At 36.6% G+C, this 26,104-nt stretch overlaps 1 protein-coding gene across 13 annotated transcripts in view; it reads right to left on the reverse strand.

Annotated features, from left to right (window-relative positions):
- Window positions 1–26,104, reverse strand: part of SORBS2 (sorbin and SH3 domain containing 2) — a 95,000-nt gene that overhangs the window by 33,634 nt on the left and 35,262 nt on the right. For 5 of the 13 annotated variants that reach the window (XM_063076453.1, XM_063076452.1, XM_063076454.1 and 2 more), the window contains 5 exons: window positions 25,125–25,311; window positions 22,894–23,008; window positions 8,043–8,092; window positions 5,031–5,218; window positions 1,124–2,710 (listed from right to left, as the gene is read on the reverse strand). In XM_063076453.1, coding sequence (XP_062932523.1) covers window positions 1,124–2,710; window positions 5,031–5,218; window positions 8,043–8,092; window positions 22,894–23,008; window positions 25,125–25,311 — 2,127 coding nt within the window. Of the gene's footprint in view, window positions 1–1,123; window positions 2,711–5,030; window positions 5,219–8,042; window positions 8,093–12,524; window positions 12,582–14,362; window positions 14,447–15,112; window positions 15,266–22,893; window positions 23,009–25,124; window positions 25,312–26,104 lie in introns of all 13 variants that reach the window. The other 8 variants (XM_063076451.1, XM_063076450.1, XM_063076460.1 and 5 more) reach the window with 6 other exon arrangements.

Genomic DNA, 26,104 nt, shown 5'->3' on the forward strand with positions numbered 1-26,104 from the left:
ATTTCCTTAGTAGTAAAACAGTGCTTGTGTTAATATCCATCTTCTAGGTTTCTGCCAATTTTAACTAGAAAATGTAGGTAAAGCACTTTGTAGTGTCTGGTGCATAGAAGGTTCTCTGTTAACCCAAGTTTCAGCCTGGAATACTCATTCCAGCCTCTTAAAATTAACATAGTAAATGGATGCATTTTAAGAATTAATGAAAAGAATTAGATAAAAATATTAAAATACACTGTGTTTTTACTTTATGTAAATCTCAAAAAATGTTCTTTGTATTTGAATTACTATTTGTCCTTGTGTTGCCACTTAAAAGCTATCTATGAAAACAGACTCGAGAGTCACTTTTAGTCTAAACAGTCTAATTCAAATTTCAATATAGGATTGTTATAGCAGAAATAGAAAATGAATTAAGTAATGGAAAAAACGGGAGAATGAAAACACTGAATGATGGAAATGAGACTTTTATATATAGCAGCTTAAAGATACATTCACAAAAATTTTATCTCAGTTGTGTCCTTCAAATGGAAGAAGTTATTAAACAAATCCTAATCTCTGTAATTGTCCATCAATTACTACATCACATATTTCAGTTTTTGCTTCCTGAATGTTTTGATATGGTATCTTCTATGTAGAATGTGGGCAAATTATTTATTGAATGAATGACTATAAAGTTAATACAAAAATCAAATAAAACTTTGTTAAACTATTGGTTTTGATTTATTTTAAAATGAAAAAAGAGCTCTTAAGGATACTGCTACTAAATTATAGTTTCTGTCTTGAAATATTCTTTTTCATTTGGTAAATTGTTTACTCAATTGTCTCAATGTTAAGTAACAATTATTTCAACCATAATATTAAGCTACGACATAGTTTTCCCTTTTGATTTTGAGAAAGTAAATTTTTGTGAATTGATGATCACTTTAAGCCACACATCAAGTCCATACATCACATGGGCAAATGAGGAATACTCAGTAAGACATGACTGCACATCGAGCACCTGCTTCACAACACACAGCGATGCCACGTGGTCTCACAGCTCAGGAATGACGAGATGTAGGAATGGAAATGAAAGAGCTGGAGGGTGGGTATCTGAACCACAGGCAAAAAGAAAGAAAAGTTCGTCCACCTTGGAGAGTCAGTGCACTATCATGGTCTTGGTGGTGGTAGTTGTCGTTGGTTGTGGCCACGTCCTGGGAGGAGGCACTGTGAGGCATTCTCCCACATTCGTTCTGGTACAATGGGCAATGAATAGCACCGTCTTGAGGCAGTGGGTGGAAAGGCTGGTGCATGGGGCTCCTTTTTACAGCATTAAGGGATGAATGCCTTTCAGGAATATCTGGCAGCAGTTCACTGATAAGACGGTGCAATATACTGTTGTCTGGCAAACTTCCCCTTCTCTTTTCAGCTTTAATTTGGTCACAAATATCTTTGAGGGCAGAGTCCAGGGCCTCAAATACAGATGTTTTACATTTTGCCTTTTCAGTCTGTTTTTTGGGAGTTGAATTTTTTTTCCTCCGGAAAGGCACAGGACTGACTAGAAATGCAAGTTTGGAAAGGCCAGGGTCCATTTCTTGCCTTCTGGGCTCTTCAAGATTTTCATGTTTTGCTCTTTCATGTTTCAACATCGTGGTAAATCGAGTGTAGGAGGCAGGGCATCTGCCTTTGCAGGAACTGATGAGGTGCCGGTGGTGGTGGTGGTGGTGATGGTGGTGGTGATGGTGGCTGGATCCATAAAAGCTTTCAGAAGATGTGAAAGAAAAGTGATCAAAATCACTTTCACTGCAAAAGGATGACCCTTCCACATGAATGTAGTCACTGTGGTCAGACACAACTCCATCTTGGTCACTGTCGGAAAATTCCATATGAGTTCTCGGTTGCTCTTCGCTGGTGACCTCAATTTGAATTGGCACCAGGGTTTTAGACGTGCAGCTTCTTTGTACCTGAGAAGGATGTCTGCTTTGATTTTCCTCCTCCAGCAAAGACTCAATGGAAAATCGCCTCTTGGGACATAAACCATTTTGTTGTGGTTCTAGAGTTATGGGAGATAGCATTTCATCTCCTAAATTTGGCATGGATTTGGACTTTTGAATCAACTTTTCAAATTCAGAAATGCGGGTGGGGACCATGTCCCTGGGCACCTCCTCCGTGGAGGACTGGCTGCACCCGTGAAGCAGGCGCTTGTGCCGCTGCTCTTTTTCATACTGCAGTATTCTCGACTTTACAGAGCAAATCACCTCTGAATTCATCAGATCCTTGCGGTTAATGTGGTGCATTTTCTTGTACATTTTTAGGAACCCTGGGGCATTGTGGGCCCTGTGTCTGATCCTTGATCTGCCATTGCTGCGAACCTCCTGGATGTAGGGGGAAGCCCACGTTATGGGGCAGCTGTCTTTGGAGTCCTCTTCACATAACAGGGAGCCCATACTTTCTGACTTGGTTTGTGGGTCAGGTAAGCTATCGCAGTCGTCATTGAGGAGATCATCACAGCTACGGGATTTGATTTTGGGGGAAACTGTTTCTTCAGTGCTGCTCCAGATCTCTGCATTTTGCCGGGCCATTTGCCAGCCGTTCTTGAAAGTAATGGCCCTCTGTGAGTCCCGGGGGACGTCCAAATGCTGTCTATAAGTGCTACAGCAATCTAACTCACTGGAAGGGTTGCCGTTGAGCCCTGAGTAACTGCAAAGGGACTGACACATTTTGCTATCATCCCCACCTTTTAATCCAGGGCAGCATGGTAGAAGAGAGACATTTGGAGAAGTTAAAAGGTTCACAAAGAGAGGAGAGCGTGTCAGCAAGCATCAGACAGCACAGCAAAGAGAGAGCAGTTAGTGTGGTCTCATCTAGACACTGATTACCACATGTAGCTTCAACTTCAGAGAAAAAACTTCAATTCTACAGCAAGATAATACTTTTTCAATGAATGTAGCTTTGCAGATATTAGAGTGAACAAGACCATGTACAAGTAATTAGTAGCTAATATTTCTATTGCATACTTTGTACATTTTTCTGCCAATACGGTATGCCAAAAACACATCAATACCTCTTAAGCTAATTGCACCTAGCAGAATTTAAACATTTAACAATTAATGCCAAAAGTATTCTAGATTTAATCAACTTAATAGAGTCAGGATTTGTGTCTCATTTGATTTATAATAATCTACATACGTAAAGAGTAGTTTATAAATTTACATTTAATTAATACTCCCATAACTATATCAAATAATTTTTTATGAGCATTGGATAGAAAAAAGCTATGAGACAAAGTATTTTCCAAAGCTGCAAAATCAAAATGCTGTGAACTACTGCGCTAGTATTTTTACAAGAAAAAAATAACTAGGGCATCTTTAAACGAACTGATTTACCTCTCTAATCGCTCTATCTTCAACCTCTTATTAGGCACATTGTTTTCATAAAAATAACTGGATAGAATGTAAAACTTCCATCAGAGGTAAATGCATTGTGCCTTTTTCCCAAGGAAGGTTTTTTTTTTTTTTTTTTTTTTTTGCAATTTGATAATAGAGACCTAAATTAGACCTCAATTTGAAATATTTATGAAAATGTTCTTTTCTTTTGCTTTGCTGAATTAACTGATAAATGAGAAGCCAAGTTACAACTAACGGGACATTTTCTTCTTAGAGATAAAACCTAGTGGAGGAAAAGATCTCTACTGACAACTCATGCCTTACAATCTCTCCCAAATTTTTCAAAAGTAGGCAAGCACGTTAAATAGATATATACTGTTTGGGAAAGGAAGTTGATTAAACACTCCCTACGAATCTAAATTCATCAGAATCCTTTAACTTTTGGGTAGTATCCAGCAATAATGAATCAATGGCATTTCATGACCTACTTGTTACCTTAAGACGTTTGTTTGCATAAATGAGTAGAATCTGCTAAAGGCCTATCTGTCAATCGGAGGAAAGGTGTAATGAATGAGGCTCCCTCTGAATCATCCAGTTAATATTTGCAGCTTTCTCAGGCCTATTGCCGACCCAGAGTCCAACCATCAGGACCAGTTTACCTTGTGCATACAAACCAGCTACCACTTAGCTTTAACTACCATGTGACAACACCTTCAGTGCCCAAATTTGCTACGTGTGGCTGTATCTGTCCTATTTTACGGAGACTTCTGTTAGAGCTCATTTTCTTCATGCATTTCAAACTCCTTCTCTTTTCTGTTTCAACCTCAAGAGACTGGAGGAGATTAGGGGCCCCAGATTGGTACAGCCCTAGGTTCCTTTGGATACCAGTTCGGTCTTCACTCTCCATCTCAGAAATGTCCTGTCCTCAAGGCAGTGCGGCACTAAATGGTCTTCCAGAGACCTGAAGGAGTGACTTACTCCCTTTCAACACTCAGCTCACTAATTAGAGCCATCTGGAAAAATGGCTTGGTGATTTCTAAATTTTATAATTAGGGTTTGAAACCAGTTAGTTGTTACCGTGAACTGTGTTAATTGCCCACCGTGTTGCATGGCAGGAAGTGGATACTCTATTGTATATGCGAAGGTGGTCCAAAATATAGGGCAAATGATCAAAGAATTTAATTGGTTAGGCAATTATTTATCTAGAATTAAATAATTTAAAAAAGAAAACTAATGTATGTTTTAGACAATAATTCCCTCTTGCTGCTTGTAATTCCTATTCTATAAATTTGATTAATTTGCTAGCTGTAGTAACATTAGAAAATTTTGACTATATATAAATGTTTATAAATGTCACCTTTTTTATAGCCTGACAATAAATTATTTGATATTTTGAATTCATTAAAGAACAAACAAACAAATGATTCATTTTGTGGGGAACAAGGCATCAACAGATGCTAGTCAGAGTCTTTGAAGCCAGTCAGGAGGCTCGATACCTGGATCCGTCTGGGTAGGAAGAAAGCTATCACTGTGCAATTACGTTTTATTCAAGACACTGTAGGCAAAAGCTAGTGCATATCACGACCACCGAACCAGCTCTCACAGGGTACGCTAGGATACCATAGCAACTTAAACTAGCAAATTGTCTGCATATCCGTTATTATTACTCACCTTTTGCTCTCGATGGGGAAGAAGGGGAGGAACTAATGAAAGACTTTGCAAGGGTGGTGCTTGATCCTGGGAGGTCTGCTCGGCCTGGGCTAGTCCTGCTTACACTTTGATCCCCCAAACTCCTGGGCGGACCCACTGCAGGCTCACTCTTCCTCCGCTTCCTAAAGTCACTGGCCATGCTTGCAGAACTGAAAGAAGGAATCAGCATTGGTTTGTTTGGTATTGGAAGAGGTTAACATGTGCGCCAGAAAGCCTGGTGGAATGCGCTAGTGACAATGGTATACCTCCTAAACCCCCACCCCAAACTGCATTGGTGGGGAGTCATTCCTTGACATTAAACATGATTTCCTTATAATCATCGTTTAAGAAAATTAATAGACTATTTTTAGAGCAGTTTTAAAAGACTATTTTTAGAGTAGTTTTAGTTTACAGAAAAATTAAATGGGAAATATGGAGAGTTCTCTTATACTTCCTTTTTCTTACAACAATTTCCCCTATTATGTACATCTTCTGCTAGGATGGATCATTTGTTACAATCGGTGAGCTCACTTTGACAATCATTATCACCCAAAGTCCACAGTTTACGTTAGGGTTCATGCTTTGGGTTGTACATTCGGTGAGTTTTGAGGTCACTGCTGTATCATGCAGAACAGTTTCACTGCCATAAAAATCCCCTGTCCTCCACCTTTCACCCTCCCTTCCTCCCCTTAAACACCTGGCCACCACTGATCTTTTTACTGTCCTGCCTTTTCCAGAATGTCATGGTTGGAATCATACAGTACGTAGCTGTTTCCGATTGGCTTCTTTCACTTAGCCGTTTGCTTTTAAGTTTTCTCTACGTCTTTTCACGGTTTGATAGCTCATTTCTTTTTATTGCTGAATAACATTCCACTACAGGGATATACCACAGTTTGTTTATCCATTCCCCTGTTGAAGGGCATCTTGCTTGCTTCCAGGTTTTAGCAATTATGAATAAAGCTGCTATGCATTCATGACATTTTGTGTCGATGTACATTTACAATCATCTTTTAAAGTTAAAGTTCTATTCACGTACTATGTTGTGGCTGACAATTCAGTGTTACAATCTGTATCTTTTCTCTATAAAGGAACTTCCAATAACATGAATATATCTGGGGGTGGGGATGTAGCACCAACATGGAGGAAAGGGCTGAAGGCAAATTTCTCTCACCTCAATGCTTGCCTACAGCTTTTCCTAATCTCAGCTCTGAAAAACCTTACACTGCAGTCACAACATTTTCTATTTAAATAATGAATGACCAATAATCTGGTTGACAAATAAATTATTAGATTCCTTTCATTCAGTTGTATAAAATGGGGTCAACGGTCTACAATGGCAGGGAGTTTTTTAATCTTGGTTTTGAGTCTGAGTATAGGATTATTTAAGATGAACTCTAGTAAATGAAGGGACACAACACACTGTCTGTCAAATCACTGGATAAGATTATGGAAACAACAGTGACAGGAGCAACAGCACCAGCTCCTGTGAGCCCAGCACCAGCTCCTATGAGCCCAGCAGGGTGCGATGTGCTATATTTACATTACTGTCTTGTGTACCCTGCACAGCAAACCGATGAGGTATGTGCTGCTATCATAGTTTTACAAATGAGTAAATGGAACACACATGCCTGGGAAGCACAGGACTGGAGGATGTCCCTTCTCCTAGACTTGTTTTTGTTGTGACTATCCTGTCAAGGTGAGGGTCTGTGTGTCTTTACAGAGAGCCTTAAGGTCAGATAAAAACTCTAAAATTCAAACATTTTAGGTGCATTTAAAGATTTAAAAGATAATAAAGAAGGGGCTGAGAGCGCTCCTTTCTTAGTGATATTAGTGTAGTTGGACGGCACTCATGAACCCAGTTTATGAAGGACCCAATTCACAAAACTTTCTACTTATGTTGATAGAAATCTATAGAAAGGAAAATTAATGTTATATGAATATTTGTTGTTGATGATATAATATTTCTGGGAGTTTGTATTATTCAACAGTACTGTTGAACTATGTCCAAATTTTGGTAATATTTTAAATAAATTCTAAATAAATTTTGGTGATATTTTAAAGTAAGTGTTATATTTAAAGCTTACTAACAGAATTTACCTTGGACAGACTCTTAGGGGATTATACTTAGTGGTTACAGGCTATCTTGGTTTAATTTTGTTTTGTCTCTGTTCCTTGTCAACTGTGTAAACTTAGTAAGTCATTGAGCCTAAGTGTCAGTTTCCTCAGAGATAAAATGAAGACAATAGTATTTAACTCACAGTGTTGTCAAGGACTGAATATGTACTGAGAATGCCTGGTACGCACAGTGGGGCGTTGGACTTGCAGAGAGATAGAACATACCTAGGGATACAAAGTGCATTGGGGAAAGGGGTATGGGGAAGGGGGTAGGGAATAATGGGGGCATAATTGGGTTGGGGACAGGGAGTATAATCACAATTTGTGGTAATGGGCATGCTGCCAGTATGGATCTGGCCATCACATCTTAGGCACGAGTGGTGACAATTTGCTCTGTACTCCACGAATATTCATAACCAAAAAAGAATGCCTGGTATGTAGTAAGCTTTCATTCATTGGTAGTAATAGCATTTCTGATTTGTGTGGTCAGAGTATAATGAACAAATATGTGTATAACACTTTATAATTTATAATTTTTCCCAAATATATTATCAAAATTGTTACTTAACAACATTGAAAATGATTTATTTATAATCCCCATCCATCTAAAGAAAAGAAAACTGGGTGTAGTGGAGACAGGGAAGGGTACCTCAGTCTGTAAAATAATCCAGAATTATTTTGCTTAATTTTTATAAATTCTTGTAGTTGACTAAATAAAATGACGCAGGAACAAAATAAAACAACTTTATGAGGCATGGTACTCAGAATAAAAATGAGTTATACATAATCCTCATTACTATTTTGTTGAATAATATTACTATTGAAAAATAAACCACTGGTATAGAATATTCTGGTTGCATAATATAATGAGATTCTTACCTACTCGGTCTTTCCAGGCTTCTGTCTATAGAGGACTGATACAGGGAGGCCTGTTAAGATAGAACAACAGTTCCATGAAAATTTTTGTCATGGCAAAATTTCATTGGTCTGTCTTCATTAAATTAGATATTCTAAAAAAAATTATAAAAATTGAGATCAAAAGTACCATTTACTATAATTACAAAAATGTCTTCCCAAAGAGAAATCATGCAACCTGACCTTGTTCCTGTCTACCTTCTCTTCTGATATACATTTCTGCATTACATTTCTCTGCATAACTCAAATTATCTACAAATATTGCATGGGAGGAGAGAAAAGAATAACATTTCCTCATGAATACTGAATAAAGAGCTAAAGTTATTCTACAGCTTTAACTTCAGAATCTTGCCTATTGACTGTAAATTGAAACTTTCTACATAAAGAAATGGTTTGATGTTTAGAAAAATATTTACAGTCATCATCCAATCCTCATAAAACATAGCCTTCCTTACAATTTTTCTCTCATTGTTGCCAGGTGTTATCTTTAAAACATAAAATATAAGCAGAACTTGAGATATCCTTCATCTGTCAACATAGACGTGATATTTCAGTAAAACCCACATAATTTGATTTGAAGTTAAACTAAACTACATGGTACTTCAATCAGGTATAGATATCTTTCCAATTAAGTGAGTTCAGGGTAAGTTTAAAATAAATGATCTAATAAATCAAAATATAACCTTTTTTTAAAAAAAATATTGAACTTTAAACATTTTTCTTCATTCTGAGCAGCACACTGAAATTGATATTAAGCAAAAATGGTAGATGTAAGTTTTTCATTTTCCACGGCCATCTATTGGGATAATTGCTGAAATACCTATAAAGGCAAGAGAGGACAGGATGGAGCTCCTGTAATATGTGATGTGACGCTGCAAGAGGACAATTGTGGTATGATGTCTGGAATGTGTATAGAAATGCATACCAAGTACACGTATTTTTGGCTTTGGTAATATTTGATGATTCATCGTCGCAGATAAACTTTCGGTTGATGAAGAACTGACATTCTAGTTTGAAAATCTTTGTCTGCATGAAAGGTTAAAAACACCAGGCAGAAAGGCAAGATTTGACAAATTTTATCTTATGTTGCTACCACACAAAAACATTTTACCAGAGTATTAAAAACTACTTAGTGGAAATTAAACCTCAATTTACAAACTATTTCTGGAACTCTATTTTTTATTAATTGGTAAATTAGCACCAACTAACCAATTAAAACGTTAGCTTATAATTTTGCAATTCTTTATGTAGATCAGTCTGATAAGCCACCTTATGCATAACTCTACAATTGCTTCTAATATTTTAATTCTATCTCACTGAACAAGAATGCAATCTTGCCCAGGAACAAACAAAAACATCTCTCTGCAAGAGAATATTCCTTCCTCCTTTTAGACAGAAAAGGCATATACTAATATATTTAGTTCTTAGAAAATAGTTAGATTTTTAGGTTGTCAACAATATAAAATTAGAAAAAATATCTGGTCTGATAAGTTTACATGGTTATTTTAATTTGCTGAATTCTGAATCAGACAGTGAAAAGGCAGAAAAATAGATACTAAATAAGAAATAAAGCAAACAAGTAAAAAAATAAAATAAGATAGATATATCCTAATTTAGAAATATTAATTCTACATGTTTGCAGAAGAGCAGCACCAATGGGCCTCAGAGCATTGTCCTCTGTGTGGATCATGGCTTTCATGAGACGCCCACATGCACAGTTGGTCGCCAAAAAGTGTCATATTCAGGACACTCTTAGAACACTTCTACAGTGATCAAAAATTTCGAATTGCCAGCTTGTGGTGAGCCTAAACAATATTGTAATATGAAATAAAACATAGTGTAAGAATTGATAAATTGTGTTTTAGAGGTAGGCTAAGAAACTAGTTTTTCCTCCTTGTACTGGTTTCCACTTCCAAAATAAACAAATCAGTTTTTATGTACTTAGAGAAGGTTCAGTATTAAATTAGAAGGTAAAGTAAAAAGTCTAGACTGATGACTAAAAGAAAAACTTGTACAATAATTATAAGAATGGTACTCATCCTGAAATGGAAATTGTCTCCAGAAAAGAGGTAACCCATCTTACATATTATGATTTAATGAATATTTACATATTAGTATTATTTTCACACATCTAGAAGGTCATTTTTACTGATGTACAGACACTGAATCACTCTTTTTGCTAAGTAGTCATGTGATTAAACTTTGCTTAAAAGTCTTTAACTGTTCTTCATTAATGTTGGGTTCTCAGTTATTTTTATGAATTAAATAGCATGTTATTCATGGCAATACTGGGCACTTGAAAAATGGTAGCTAGTCATCTCTAATCAATTAGGATTTTTACCAGAAATGTTTTACATAAAGTTATTGAAGACAGAATTCAGATACCTTATGAGAATATGTTTTCTTACAGTCTGAAAAACCATGACGTTAAATTAATAACATTGTTAATGTGCTATTAGAATCATATGGCACCTCTTCTCAGTCCCAAAGAGATAATGGCAAATAGTTTAACTACCAGCAAAGTGCTTTCTTAAGTGATTTTTTTTTGCCACTATCATAAAATTATAGAATGCATAGCATTAAGTTTCTACTATTTTTACGCCCTGGAATTATGATGTAATGTTAATTATAGGAACTTATTTTACAGAAATTCAATAGTTAACCAGGAATAGTATTAAGTCAATGATTTGTTCCTAAATAATTTGTTTGAGCTCTGAACATACCTCTTGGAAGTGCTAAGAAGTGTGGAATGAAGGAGATAGCACTGAAGTGAAGGTTAAGAGATCTGTGTTTTATTATTTTTTTCATTGCCATGTGATTTTGGACATATTTCTTAAAATCATTGCGCTCTACTTTACTGCAAAATGAGTGAGAGTTCTCTAAATTCCATTTCAGTTCTCAATGAGACAATCACCTTAAAAACATCTCAGAAATATCTGACCAAAATACCTAAGAAAAACATCTGACCAAATTGAATTTCCAAATAAATACTTGGGTTGTTCCTATGTAGAAATGATGCTCTTTATTCATATTTGAAGGTAAAATAACATACAGAGAAGAATTGCTTGTATTATTTCATTTTCTTGGGATTATACGCCTGGCTACAAAATATAAGCCTTTAGAAATGCTTGAATTTGATAACCCAGAATGTTCCTTACTACTCTATTTTACTTTATTTAATATATAAATATTTTGATCACTTCCCGGTTTAAAAACATACTCTGATGCAGGTGAGTCAAAACAGGATAGTGACCTGGAACTGCAAGTTGAAGGGGAGAAAATTTGGAATTGTGAACTAAAGCTCTGGAAACTTGGGTATTTCATCCTGAGACTCAATGCCTGCAATTCCAGTGGTCACCACCATGGGTTAGGAGTATCACCTGCATCTTGAATGTTCTACTTGTTTTGTTTTCTAGTTGAACATATTTAATTGTTAGGATTTTCAATGAAAATAAGAAATTTACTAACGGTTATTATATTCACTTAAAAACACAGAACAACTACTGTGCAAACACCAGTTTATTCACTTTGCTGTCATCCTAAATGCTTCTAAGAGCTCCTGCCAGGAGGCTTTTGATTAGCTGATGATTAGCAAAACAGTAACATTTTTTGCTTTTGTCTTCTAATGAGTCCTTTACCTACTTACCAAACTAATTTTCTGTTTTTCTTTGCAGAGGGTAAAAAAGCTTTTGACGTGAGATCATTTCTGCCTTTTTAATACTCTTTTTGCCTGATTCAAATAAAAATTTACATTTCCTAGCATGAATTTTTTACCTAGCTGTCATAAGCATTCTTAAATAGAGATGGCAAATGCACTTCATCTCATATGCCAGTGATGATCTGTTATAGTGGCTGCCTCGATTATAGTGTTGAGAAGGATTAGCAATATCTATCAAGGGTATGGAACTGGGAAGTTGTGACATGTGTGCCAGGTATGTGTCTATTCTCGGCTGATGATAAAATCCACAAAAATTAAAGAATAAAAATAAAACTTAGGAATGTGTGAGACATAGGCATTTGATTAAGAATCTAAACTCTTAATCCACTCTTCTAAGCATGATGATAAAATGGCCTTAAGAAGTCTTCTTGAAGTTTATTCAGTCTAATAAAAAGAGGTGGTTAATATATACACTAAGACTAATACTTTTGATTTTTGATTATCACATTGCTGAATACCAGGACTGCACTAAATAGTTTAACTGAAAGATATGGTTGAAATGATTCTTCACTTCGAGTTTAGAAACAGCCTGCACCTTTGGTTTAACTAATGTCTAAGCAATGGTACTGGATACCACACAATGATGCAAAGGTAGATTTTCAAAAATAGCTCAGACACTAAAACAGCTCAGACAATTTACAGGTGAATTGTAAAACATGGATGCTCAGAATCACAGTAACAGTGTCTTAAAAGAGAAATCTCAAAAAGAGAGAATAATGTGTTTTTACCTCATTGGGAACACCAGAAGACTGATCTTGCACATAGTCCAGAGCCTTTTTAGGAGGCTGGGTGTAGATGCACCACATAAGCAGAAGTGTGGAGATGGAATGGAGGAGAATCAATGGCAGCAAGGAATGACCATGTGGAAAAGGTGACAACAGTTAGAAATTGAGTGCCAAGAGCATCAGGTACACATAAGAGTGACATGAATGGAGCAAAATGGGGCAGCCTAGGAGGAAGAGTGCAAAGTTTGTAAGTATTTTCAAGCACTGGGCAAAATTGCTAGTGTTCAGTTAGTATCTTTATAAACTTATTTCATCAAATCAAAATTAGCACTCCTAGTCTCTGACCACAGACGAATGCAAGGTATATTAAAGAAACATTAAAGGAGTGAGTGAGTAGCATGCTGGTGAGTTTTCATGTGTGACTAAAAATGATTATAGAAAATGCTGATAATTTAGGCTTAGTACAGAAATTGGAGTAGTCCCTATAAACTTTCTAATCAACAATAATAATAAATATAAAGTAAAGATAATGTTTTCCCTCTGAAATAAAATGTGTTTATGTTAATATTAAGGTACAAATTAGAAAAAAATGAGAGAAAACATTTTTTTTCTATTAGAAATTCTAGAAAAATAGAATTCTAGGAAAAATTAATAGAAATTCTAAGAAAAGTTCTTCGGTTTATATTCGTTTACAGTCACTTTTGATTTAGTTTAATAAAATATAATAAATCTAACCAAGTCTCCTTTGCAGTTTAATGGATAAAAGAGACTACCATAACCACCCAGGATACAATATATGAACACTACACAAGTATATAAATCTGTATATGATATAGTAAAAGAACAGCTGTACTCTCTGATTTCTAAGAAAAACTGCTGTGCATTGTAACTGGTATGTTATTTAAGAATTTAGAATTCATAAAACACATGTAACTGACACACATCAAATGCACTGCTGTTGGTAGATACAGTTCCTAAATAAAATGAGTTAATAAAGGAAGTTGTTATTTGAAGCTTGTGTTGACTCTTTATCCCAGACTAAGCAATTAATTCCCAGAAGGCCCAACCAGGGCAGCTTCCTCTGATGGGAGCTTGGGGATTATGGATGATGTGGTGGCTTTCACTAGCAATACTAGAAGCCCAGGTCCATAGGGGTTCCTAATTTTTTCCTTCCCTTATATCCCTAATGTTAAATGAGCTATTTTATAGTGGTAATATTTTGGCAATATATTATAGTGGAAACAGCTCAGAGATTTGTTTGTTTGTTCGTTTGACAGGCCTGGGTTTAACTTCTGACTCTGCCATTTACTACTTTGGGCAAATTACTTAATCCATCTGGTTCCCTTTTCTTCTTATTGGAGGGGCTTTGGGAGGACTCACAGAGATAATGAGTACAGAATCCAGCCCTCTCCAGGTGCCTAGGGGTTCTTCAGCAAATGGGAGCTATAGTAATAGTAATTGTTATTATTAAAAATGTCAAATTGCTCTTCTGTTCGAACTAGACCAAAACAGACTGTAAACAAATACAAATCTTCTATAAAGTTGTAATAATTGTCTGAATATTCCAGGGCAGAAACTAACTCAACATTTTAAATTTGCAGTTAATTAGATATAAAGGAATCCTAATGCATGACTCGGAAAAACCGTATGGGAAATATCTGAGCACTATTAATCACTTGGTACAGAAGTGCATGTGGACTAAGCCGTACCAAATGTGTATGCATATTATGCATTCGGCTTTTGTTCTCTCAGTGACACCTATCTCTTCTGATAATGGTACGTTTTAAAAATCAAACAACATTCTCCTATTTTTCTTACATTAATAGTCTAACCTCACTTACCGGGCGTCCAAACTCCAGTTCTGAAAAGAATTTATACCAGGGCTCATTTTCTAAATCTATGTCATCTGGATTTATGCGATCAGTCTAGAGCAGATGTGAAGGAAAAGGGAAGGAAAAGGCACACTGAGCCGAGTGAGGGAAACGCCGTGTGCAACGAAACACGCACACAGACATGCACAGACGCGTCCACGGACTCGGCTGGAGAGAACGCAGGAGGTCCAGCAAAATTAGGACATGAAGATGAGCGTCAATGGCATGGCGCAGGTCCCTAGCTCTTTCCTGTGTCCACCTTCTCTAATGTTCTCCTTAGCTTGTTGCATTAACTACGGAAAACTCTCGCTGGTAGCGAGAATGGGCAGGGACAGCACGCCAGAGTCTCAGAAGAGGCTCCACTCGGTCACCAAGAAGCTCCTCTGGGTGAGTCACTCCACGGTCCCTGCCCTCACTGGGGAATAGCAGTCCCAGCATGTGACTGCAGCCTGCAGACCATTCGTTCAGGTGCAGGCACCTGGAGAGCCTGGGGTGGGGCTGGGGACAGGGGAAGGTGGGAGGACAAACGACGGGCGTGGGGAGGAGTGAGAGGGGTCTCTTGGCATGACGAAGCCGCGGTGTGAGTGACCACAAAAAGGGGCAGCCCGGGGAGTCGTGGGTAGCCAGCCCCTGACTATGCCCTTTGAGCCTCCGGGCAGCAGGGGCTGCACCTGAACTTCCCGACAAGCATCAGAAAAGTTAACGAAGGACGGAGCTCACCCGGACGGGAGAGACAGCCGGGGCGCGCCAGCTCGGCGCGGGGATGCCACTCCTGGGCGGCGGGGAGGGGCTACCAGTGACTTCTCCGTAGGGTGACAGAGAGAGAGGCTTCCGGCCGGGTTCTCTTGGAACAGGTGTTGTTGGGGGAGGGGGCTGCAAGAAAGAGGGGCGAAGCAGAAACTGATTCATTAGACAGAGGTTCTCGACGGAACCGAGAGGACCCCGGCTAGCCGTGCTTCGTGCCCTGCCTTAGGCCAGGTGGGAGGAAATGTTTTAGGAGAGCGAAATGTCCCTGGGGGCTTGGGGAGGGAGGGGTGGGACTCAGATACCTTAGGAAGGGTCTGGACCACTGCAAAGATGTGAAGGTCAGGAGTCTCTCCAAAAGTGAAGAAATGTCATATATTAGGAGACACTCCAAGATTCACCTTCCACCTGCCTACCTGGAGCTACAGAAAAGGATCTGGGTGGGGTTAGGTTTTTCACTGTACTGTGCATGGCTGGGGGAAGCGTGGGATAAAATCCCACCTCGGTTTCCTCGATGTTCTAATTCAGATAAAAAGCCAATTTTTATATTTGACTTGCTCTCCTCCAGTGGTTTCTGAATGTTGCATTTAAGATGAAAGAACTAGGAGTATTAATATAAGCAGTTTGAGAAAATACATACAATTGCTTCAGTAATACAAAACAGACACACAGCGTTTGCTTTACCCAGCGATATTCTTAATGCTTTCAAGTAAAACATGCCTGACTAGATTGATTCAGGCTATTGATTTTATATTAAAACTGGATGCTTAAAGTACTGCATGTGAGTTATTACTTCTTTGATAATTATCATGTGACACTAATTAAATGTGGTACAATTGAACAGTACAGTATTTTAATTCAGAAAAAATAATTCTAAGAAAAAATGATTTGGTTTCCTAAAAGCCATTTACCCTTGCCAGGAGAAGGGTCTCCCAAGACACGTTCCAGAAGGGCTGTTAAACTGCGCTCACTGCTTCAAAGAAATTCCATTTCGTTTCCTTACAGTTCTTAAAGGAACTCGAGGATTTTCACTGCATAGCTGCCTCTCAGTTCTGAAAGAAATACTCTATGGACTTTGTAACTTTGGGAGCTTTGAAATACTGCATATTCCAACAAAAGCCACTGTTCTGACTTGAGCTTGTTCTAGTGTTTTATTGCCTTGTTGCTTTTACAACAGTTTTGTTAGTGATGCACAGTTTATATTTATTAATAAATTATACCCAATGTGCTTTTAGTGATGTGGCTTTGCTACAATATTTATAATAAAAAATTACAATGGTAATAACTACAGAAAATAATAGAAAAGTTTGAGGCATCATAAGAAATAGCACAGGGCCTAAGTTATCTATAATATGTACTGATCATAAGTATAAAGACTGTGTAGTAATATTTATGATGTGGGAAATATTTTTGATGGGAGCCCACTTGACAAAAGTAGAATATAACTGTACAGTAGTTACAATGATATTACTGTGTCTGGAAGAGCACAGTAAGGAAATACACACATGCACAAAAGATTACAATGCTGTTCTGGAAGTGAGACTTTTTTTTTTCTTTCTTTGAAATATTATTTTGCTTCATTGTTATATGTTATTTATTGCAATAAATAAAAATCAGAATATCTACTAGATATGGGAAAATGTTGCAGGAATCTTGAGATATTTTCACTTATTTATGCTAATACTATTTTAGGTTTACATTTCAGAAGTAACAGTGAAATTAGTAGGAAAAAAGTATGCTAGTAACTGATTTGCAGTTTCTTTTAATTAAAAAATTTGCTTCAATAGTTGCAAAAGTATTAATTGAGATTTTGATATTGCTAAAATATTATTTTTATCCATTTATTATTTATATTATTATAGATGCAACATTTAATTATTTCATGGAATGGTTTTGTTGGAGCTGATTTTTAGAGTAGCTGACATTAAAGAGATTTTCCAGTAATTTTTGTCCTGTTTATAGAGACACACAATTTTTTCCACAGGAAACTAACTCCTGACTTTTTCAAACTTCATATTTTCTAATGTTACACACTCAATTATATTATTTAATTTTTCATTTTGTGACCTTTGCTTTCAAATACTGAATTCTGTTTTGTTAAGGGGAAATAGAAATTTCTGGAGGAAACAGATTTACTTAAAAACATCATGAACAGCAGAGGGCAGCAAATTTACTAAACAAATAAGTATATTTATTAGCTATTATAACTTCACTTTGACTTCGACCTTAAGAGAATGTATAGCAAATGGGTATACTAAGGTATGATTTCTAGAAATATATTTCTACAATAGAATATCTATAATCTCGTGCCCTTCCTTAAAAGGACAATTTTCCATTAATTATGATTTTGTCAATTAAAAATTCAATTTATAGTCATAAACCATGTAGAATCCATGCCAATAGAAATTAGCACAGAAAACATCTAGAATCTATGCCAATAAAAATTAGCACAGAAAACACCCAAAACAATGATAACTGGTAATTACCTATAACTTTGGAAGGTAGTGAAAGGTGCATGCTTTATGTTAAAGAAAGTGTAAGTGGCAGAACTAGAATTTTCTCTTTGCTGTGGTTGACCTGTTGAACTCGCTTTAGTCATGCAACAATTAAATGTATTTTGTAGCAATCCAGAGCTACTGCTAAGGTATACAGAAGCCTCACAATAGCCAGTGAAACACATACAGTTGATCAGCCAACAGACATTAAATACACATCAATAACCTCACTAATTCAACACTATGTGTAATGTGCAAGATCTTTTGAGTTCAGCACTAACATTAACACTCAGAAATTCATCCAGGAAGTATGATTATGCTTTACTCTAATTGCTTATAAAAGACCAAAGAGCAGAGATACTGAGGCACATCTTTCTAACCATGTTTTTTTGTTTGTTTGTTTTCATTTTTAAAAACCCAGCAAACTCTGCTTAAAACTAACTTTGTGTCATCAGTGGAATTGGAAGTGCTCAAAAAAAGCTAAAACTGTAAATCACACATGACTCATTAAAAAGGGTGACCAATTTTTAAAATTTTTATTTTCTACAATTAAAAGCATTTAGTTGCTTTTGTGGTTATGGAAATTCCACTGTTCTTGGTATTCCCACTGAGGCATATATTTTCTATATGTTGTTCCAGACAAAAAGAAGTGCCAACGCATTTCATTCTTAAAATTTTATGCTTATTAGATTTTAAGCTTCAATGGCATTGGCTACTATGTTTTATATTTATTGTGGTTCCACAACAAATGCTCTACACATAGTTAATTGAAATAATTCTTTATGGTTCAAACCATCAGATGAAACTTCCAAAATTTTTATAGCTTTAGCTTCAAGTGACAATATTTATTGATAAAGAAGCTTCTGTTCACTGATGGCTTGCTTAAACTGCATTTCAACTCTTCACAGTGTTTTCAATGCTTGTTTCCTTCTACTTTTATCATTATGTGGGGGGTTAGTTACTGTAGGGAAAGAAAACATCCTCATATTGCTTTTTATTGTATCAAACATAGATCCTAAACAAATGCTTTATTAAATTAAAAAAAAATTTTAACATGGCTCACCTACAAGCAATCCCAATCTAGATGGGATGTAACGTTTTTATTAATATAAGCCCAGCAGAGAGTTTGTATAATTGTCTCATGGAATAAATAAACTGTGAAAGTATGGTTCTTATTTGTGGTTCTAGTCAGTTAAAGATTAATTTCTGGTGACTGCAAAGTGCTTTTCTAGATTAAACATTAGGTCTATTTAGTGGACATTTCTAAATTTATGGTTGAATGAATATTTATGAGCTTCAAAAAAGTGCATTCATTTTTACTTTCCTGTTAAAGAACATAAATGCACATGCCACTGATTCCTAAGGAGGAAGGGGACCTTTTTGTCAGGGGCTGGGGAGGACTTTTGCCCCCTCTGCCTCCTTTGTACCCCACGAATCAGGAAATGAGTGAGCCACAGCTGCTAATAGCAGTGTTAATTCCTCGTCCATGCATTGATGGAAACCCACTGGGCCTTTTGTCACTAGAAATGTATAGACTTCAAAGATAAGCAACAGAACAGGGATTCAGTCTCTTACCAATTTTACCCACCAATTGCAAGGGTAAGACCTGTATTCATTCATTCCCTTAGTAATTCAGTGAGTATTCATTGAACACCTACTATACACCAGGCATTGTGCTAGGTGTTGGGGATACAACTGGTGCACCACACATGGTTCCTGCCTTCAAGGAGCTTAAACGTCTAGTGAGGGATACAGACAAGTAAATAGGCCATTACAATTCAGCATGGTAAAGGCCTTGGGGGGAAGCACAGTGTGCCATGGGTGCACAGCAGGGGGAGCTTTAAACCTGGTGTTGAGGAGTCAGGGACAGTTCCTGGGGCCAGTGTCACTGTGACCTGAGACCTGAAGGATGGGATGGAATTTTCCATGTGAAGGGAGAGGTGGTGGGGAATGCTTTCCTGGCAGAGGGCATAGCCTATGCAAAGGTCCAGCAAGTAGGGTATTGAAACTTCTCTGTGTAGCTGGGACATAGTGAGGCAGGGAGGGCAGGAGGAGAGATGAGGCTGTAGAGGGCAGTTGGGGCCAAATCACAAGGTTTTTTATAAATTATGCTAAGCGATTTGGATTTTGCTTTAAGGACAGGAGAGAGGTAGGAGTAAGTTTTGAACTGGAGGTTTTATAAAGATTGTCTTAAGATTGTCCTAGCTGCGGTGGAGAGTAGATTGTAGAATCAGGGAAATGAATCAGGTGGCTGTCCAGGTAATGGACAATTGTGGACTGGAAGAGAGGGGTGGCAGTGGCATTTCTGCTAGTGGGTAGGACTTTGGGTTCCCCAGGAGGAGGGGAACCCAAGAGGACACTTAGGAAAACCAGGCAGATGGAGGAGTCTTCTAGAATTCAAAAGAGCAACACAAAATTGCCTAGCCATTAGGTATACTTTTCAAAAATTAAAAACGAAAAGAGCAAAAGAGTGCTCCCAAACCATCCTGGGGAAAAATACATGAGGGTGCATTTGTAATGCCTTGGAATACCTAGGCGTTGTTTGCTATTACATCACTCTCATTGGGCAAACCTGCTCTTCATCCTTTATATCTTGTGTGGTCGAGATACCACAATCTCATGTAAACCTCATCAATACCTAGCCAGTCTCTGCAACACCACTGTCCTCTTAGCCCTTTGTGTTTTTCTGATTTATAGAGGCAGTTGGAATGAACTCAGGAGTGATTTAAAAAAAAGATAATAGACTAGTCCTATAATAAAAAGCCTGACCAACACGGTACATATGATTAGCTCAAGTCATTTTGCATAAGGCTGGCCCTCAGCAAAGTTGCTTAGGAGAGATAAGTTTTGATTCTTTCCATTTCTCCATAAGACATCCATTCTCATTTCCTCCCAAGTTTCTAGGTTCCTTCTGCTTATCATTTCCTGTGGCTGCAGAAACCGATCCACACCTGAATTGCTGGTAACACTCATGCTCCAGACCTCCCTATCTTCTTAGAACCAGTTTGAGTATACTGGTCTTGCATTGTAAGTACTCAGGGCCCATGTTTCTGGTTAAGTGAATCGAGTGCACTAATCTGTTATAAAATTAGCCAATAAATAAACTAATTTATACTAAAAAAACAATAAAATAAGCTAATTAAGGTGATAATGACTACTAGCTAAATGTGTTTCCTATTCAGGTAACCCTGGTGTGGCAGTGTAGTGGTGATCGAGAGCACCAGGCATGATATGCCAGGAGTCAACTGCTAGCTCCAGCACCCATCAGCCATGGGGGTACTGGCGCAAAGTTAATGTGTGCTTCAGTCTCTTCATCTGTGAAATGGGAATACCGTATATCTACTTCATAGGGTTGTTGGCGACATTACATGAAATAAGGCATAAATTACCAATTAGAGAGCCTGGCACAGAGTAAATGCTCAATAAAGATTTGTAAGTATTGTTATTATCTCTGTTTTTAAACTAAGAGCCTCTAAGGCTTTAACTCAAAGATACGAGTAATGTGAGAATTTCAGGGCCCATGAATGAGCTCTGGAGGGGGCAAAGGGAGAGTTTTTTAGGTGTGCCTCTGTTTTAACCATATAAGAGGATTTTACTTTGCACAAATGCATGTACATTAAATGACAGACTTGAAGATCCTCAAGGTGAAGACTGTGTCTTGTTCACTGTTGTGTTCCTGCACCTAATATAAACTCCGGTACATAATTGATGCTTAACCAATTTTGTTAAGTGAGTAAATAATACAAATATTCTGATAGGAAAGTCTCTAAAATTGATCCTTTTCCCTGACACCACAGGTACAAAAGCATTCCAATACAATTACCATGTCCATTATCCTAAGAGTCTCATAAATTATTAGGATGACCATTAAAGTTTTATAGTTTACATTTAAATCTGAGATTTATTATTTTGCTATTTTCAATTTTATGCAGTGGTCACACTGTGGCTCACTCCATTCTCATCCTGGAAATGTCAAAGTATCATGATATTCAATCCAAGAACCTAGTAAATGGGTTACAAGTTTACAATGGAGCCTGCAAATTAGTGATATTCCTTCTTCACTCTTTCAGTTTTTCTGTTGAATTCCCGTTACTCTAAAAGATATGTTATTTGAAGAAAGGCAAAGAAGGCTTATGTAAATGTCCTGTATGAATTATGTGATTATAAGGTTTTTGAACATGTTGCTCAAGAACACAACCACAAATAATAAGGTTTCAAAACTAAATCCAGGACACTCATGTTGGGTGTGGTGAGGCCTGGGTTTACAGTTAAATTGCAGGGCTGACTTTGCATTATATATGATTTCTTGGAGACTCTAGAAAGAGCTAAAAAAGAAAACTCTCTTTTTCCTGTTCACTGACACCTTAAATTCTTTTAAGGCAAGGGTGAGAGTAAATTGCAATTGACATCAGTTGTTTTTCTAGAAGCAGGTTTGGATGGAGATGCAGAGGAATGCTAGAGTTTCAAAGAGATCCTTAGGGCAAGCAAAGGACACACAAAGGAGGACGAGGGAAATTAGAAACAAAGAAGGCCAAGGAAGAACCTAATTGTTAACTTGCACTTTGAGGAGGCAAGTGGTTTTTCCCAAGTTTATATATCTTTTTGTTTACATGTAATTAAAATAAATAATTGGAAAAAATACTGTAAAGTGAAATATAATCTTGATCCATTAGAATGACAATCAATCAGGAGACTTGAGCTTGGAAACCTGAGAGGGATTTAATAAGAATCAATTAAAACAATTTGTTATAAAAAGGGCATTTGGAAAATTTCCCCTTAAGCCAAAGAAATACTAAGAAACCAATGCGGAAACCAAGGGATGGAATTGCCTGGGTTCATGTGTATTGGGGAGATTCCTTAATGATTTTTCTCTTTAGTAATCTATAATAGCAATTAAGTATTCCATTTATGACTGATTTAAAACCAAACCAAAGCAAACCTAAATTCAGGTCTGTGATTAGGCACAGATATAGTTACATGTAAATGAATCCTACATATATATATACACACATATATACCCACAAACACAAACATATATGTATATATATTTAGTCAGTAGGGACAATATATTAGAGAGTGCATCTTTCAATTCCGAGACAAGATGCTCAAATCATGATACAAAATAAATATGATTTCTAAATAATGCCAATAAATAAATTACCTTTGTGACAAAGTTGCTAACTGATATGAAATTCAGGTTTATTTGGGAACCCTGGAAGCCTAGAGAGCGTCCAGGTATTCTGTTTAATGACAAGTGCTTACTGGTCTTTCATGCTGCAGAATTGATGACTTCCCAGGTTCATATTCAAAAATACTCCTTGGCTCAGATCGAAATTTTCTTGTGTCCACTTTTCTGTCTGGAGGATCCCAGTCATGCCTAGAAATAAACAACTCACTCATGAAAATAATCCTGTATGCTTAAAGCAGTTGTAAAAAAAACCACTCACTATCTGTTCTCAAATTTTAGTATATATTTTTAAACAACCTCTCAGGACAAAAAGTTACTCTGAGAAAATTATCACATTTATGTTTTGTTTTACATAAATGATTTAAAGAAAGTCATTTCTTTTATTTCATATTATATTTTCCTCTATTTTTTTTCCCCTATGACTATCCTACTTTGGCTCAAAAACTCACATGAGGGGTTTGTAGGCATGCAGACCATGACCTGTTAGTAAACCACGGGTCACTAAAAGCAGCTGTGTATATTTGTGTTTAAAATAACTGGTAGTATGCTCCATTAAGCTTTGTGAGCAACCCACCACTCTGTGACCTGGCAGCCATGATCCAAAGTGACAAGGATTAATGTACACACCACGATCTTATTTCTTGAAAGTGGCATCACGGTTTGTAAAAACTACTAAAGTGTCACTTGGGTTGGCATGCAAGTTGTGTGGCACAGGAGATCCTCTTTTGGTGTTAGCTTGAAAAGCCAGAGTCAAACATCCATTTCACAGCTCTTTTCCCTGAACTAATATCATCCAAGAGGATTTTGTGACTATAGATTGGCGTAATTCTGATTCCATGGAATGAAATAAAATTCTGAGGCTTGTTGGAAATAGGGAGAGGTGCTCTAAGACACAGAATTAGGGGCAAGGCCTAGCTTTCTGCCAAACTGATGAGTAATATTCAGTAGACGCCTTAAGCCTTTCAGTCTTAGTTTTTCAATCTGTGTAAAGCATAGACAGTAAAATTGTATCCTTTTTTCCTTGCAGAGATGTTTTGAGCATTGCATGAGTCAATATTTGTGAAAGTCCTCTGAATTCTTTAAGAGGTTATCATATTTCTTAATGAGAGATTTATTTTTACTAAATATAATAATACATTTAATAAAAATAATAATAGTACATTTAAATCTGAGTTAATTTTGGTTCTTTCTTGATGGTAAAGATACTATTTTGGGTCTAGCAAATTATTTCTCAGTTTTAAGACATTACACTTTCTAAACACATTATCATCATGAGGAGACTGACATTAAAATGAGTATCTCTTCACACATGATGTGTGTCTTTTTTCATGGTATCCTGTACACTATCTGATCATCAATTACTCTTAATGGTACAATGGGGGGTTAAACACAATTTTTCTGGGATGGTTATGACGGAAGATGCCTAATAACCAGCATTAATAAAGAATAATTTTATATCCTTATTTATTAATTACCAGTATAGCATAGGCTTTGAATTTAATCAGAGTGAGTTTGAATATTGGCTTGGACGCAATAGCTGTAAGAGCTGAGCAAGTTACCTCAATTTTCTAAATAACAGTTTCTTACTAAAACAAAACATATCTCATTGGGTTGTTCTCAGACAAATGATTTAATACAGAAAAAGCCCTTAACCTAGTATTTGGCTCATAGTGAACTCTCAACAAGCATTCCCTATAAGTAGAAATATTAGTCATAATTCTAATTAAAAATGACACAATAAAAGTATGTTTATAAATTTTTATTTTAGTGTAAATAGCTTCTATAAAAATATTTAAGCAGAGAAATGAAAATTAGTATCAGCTCAAAAAGTGGGTGAAGATGAGTCACAGATAGACACTTATTAACTAATGCCTTATTTATGATTTATAAATAACTTTCCTTGCTTTCAGAAAAGATTTTTTATTAATAGACCTAACATTTCAACTCTGAGGAAACAGAATTAACTGCATAGTTTCTAACCTGCTATACCAAAGGAAGTACATGTCAATTATTTCTGTTTCTATTATTTCTATTTACTCGTCTCATATGCATTTATTGATCAAAAAGTAGAGATTGTGCCCATGTTACTTCAAGTCTGACTTAGGGCACTACAATATCACAAGCCAAGATTGTGAAAGCATTTGCTACAATCTCCATAGAGGAGGTCAATATGATAAGTGTATGGACTAATAAGATTATATGTATATTCTCTCTGTAAAGTACACACTAATTCTTCTACTGAATGTCATGTGACCTTATTTTTATCCTAAGCTAAATATATGCCATTTTGGAGAAAATGCCTTACTTTTCCGTTGAAGACCAATCTCTTGGTCGAAGCGGTGGGACTGGAGGTGGAACATGTGGAGGCACCGGGGAGGATGTGTCCTTAAAGGCACCGGTGCCATTGTCAGAGTGGCTTTTGGAAAGAGGTCTGTAGGTCTGGGTCTTTGCAGCAGGGTGTGACTGAGCACTATAGGGTGGGTTGTACAGACCTATTGTGAAAAAAACAAGAACAGAAAAACAGAAGCAAATAACATTTTAAAAGTGCATTAGATTTGTACCCCTCAAAATATCCAATGATTTTGACAAAATTATTGTCAACAGCATCTTCCTAATGCATACATTAGATGGTACATTCTTTATTAACTTATTAATTTGCTAATCATTATTGACTTATTGATTAATTATTAATTTGTTCTATATACAAGCACTGATTATAGTAAATCTTCATCAATTATTTTGGAATTAGTAATAATTCAGACTGGTACTAGGAATAAACTTACAAATACTCAGCAAATTTTCTCCTTGATCATATAAACTAATAACACAGTTAAGGTTTCAGAGGAAGATAAAAAATACTTAGAACTATTTGCAAATATCTTTTTTAAAAACTCTGATTTGCATATGACAATTGACATGTTAGTTGCAATCAAACAAAATATTAAACAAGCTGTATATGTAAGGTGCTGTGCAAAGCACAAGGAGACATAAACTCTCAAAAGCTTACAGTGCATCTGGGGAAATGAAACAGAATTACAACTGAAAATAATTCGTAACGTATAATAAAGACCAAATGAAGAAAATATATTAAAAATTAAAAGCTGTTAGAAGATGGTGGATTGGTCAGAGAAGATATTATGGAGTTAGCCTTGAAGGATTAGTTGGGGTGGGTAGGGAAAGAGAGTGGCAGGGATGGGATAGAAAAAAAGGAAAAGGGCAGAAAAGTACAAGACATAAAGCAGTGGGGTGTTGGGTTAGCAGAAAGGGAAGAGACTAGTTGCAGAT

Source organism: Cynocephalus volans, chromosome 13 (assembly GCF_027409185.1).
Source record: "Cynocephalus volans isolate mCynVol1 chromosome 13, mCynVol1.pri, whole genome shotgun sequence".
Taxonomy (NCBI): Eukaryota; Metazoa; Chordata; class Mammalia; order Dermoptera; family Cynocephalidae; genus Cynocephalus; species Cynocephalus volans.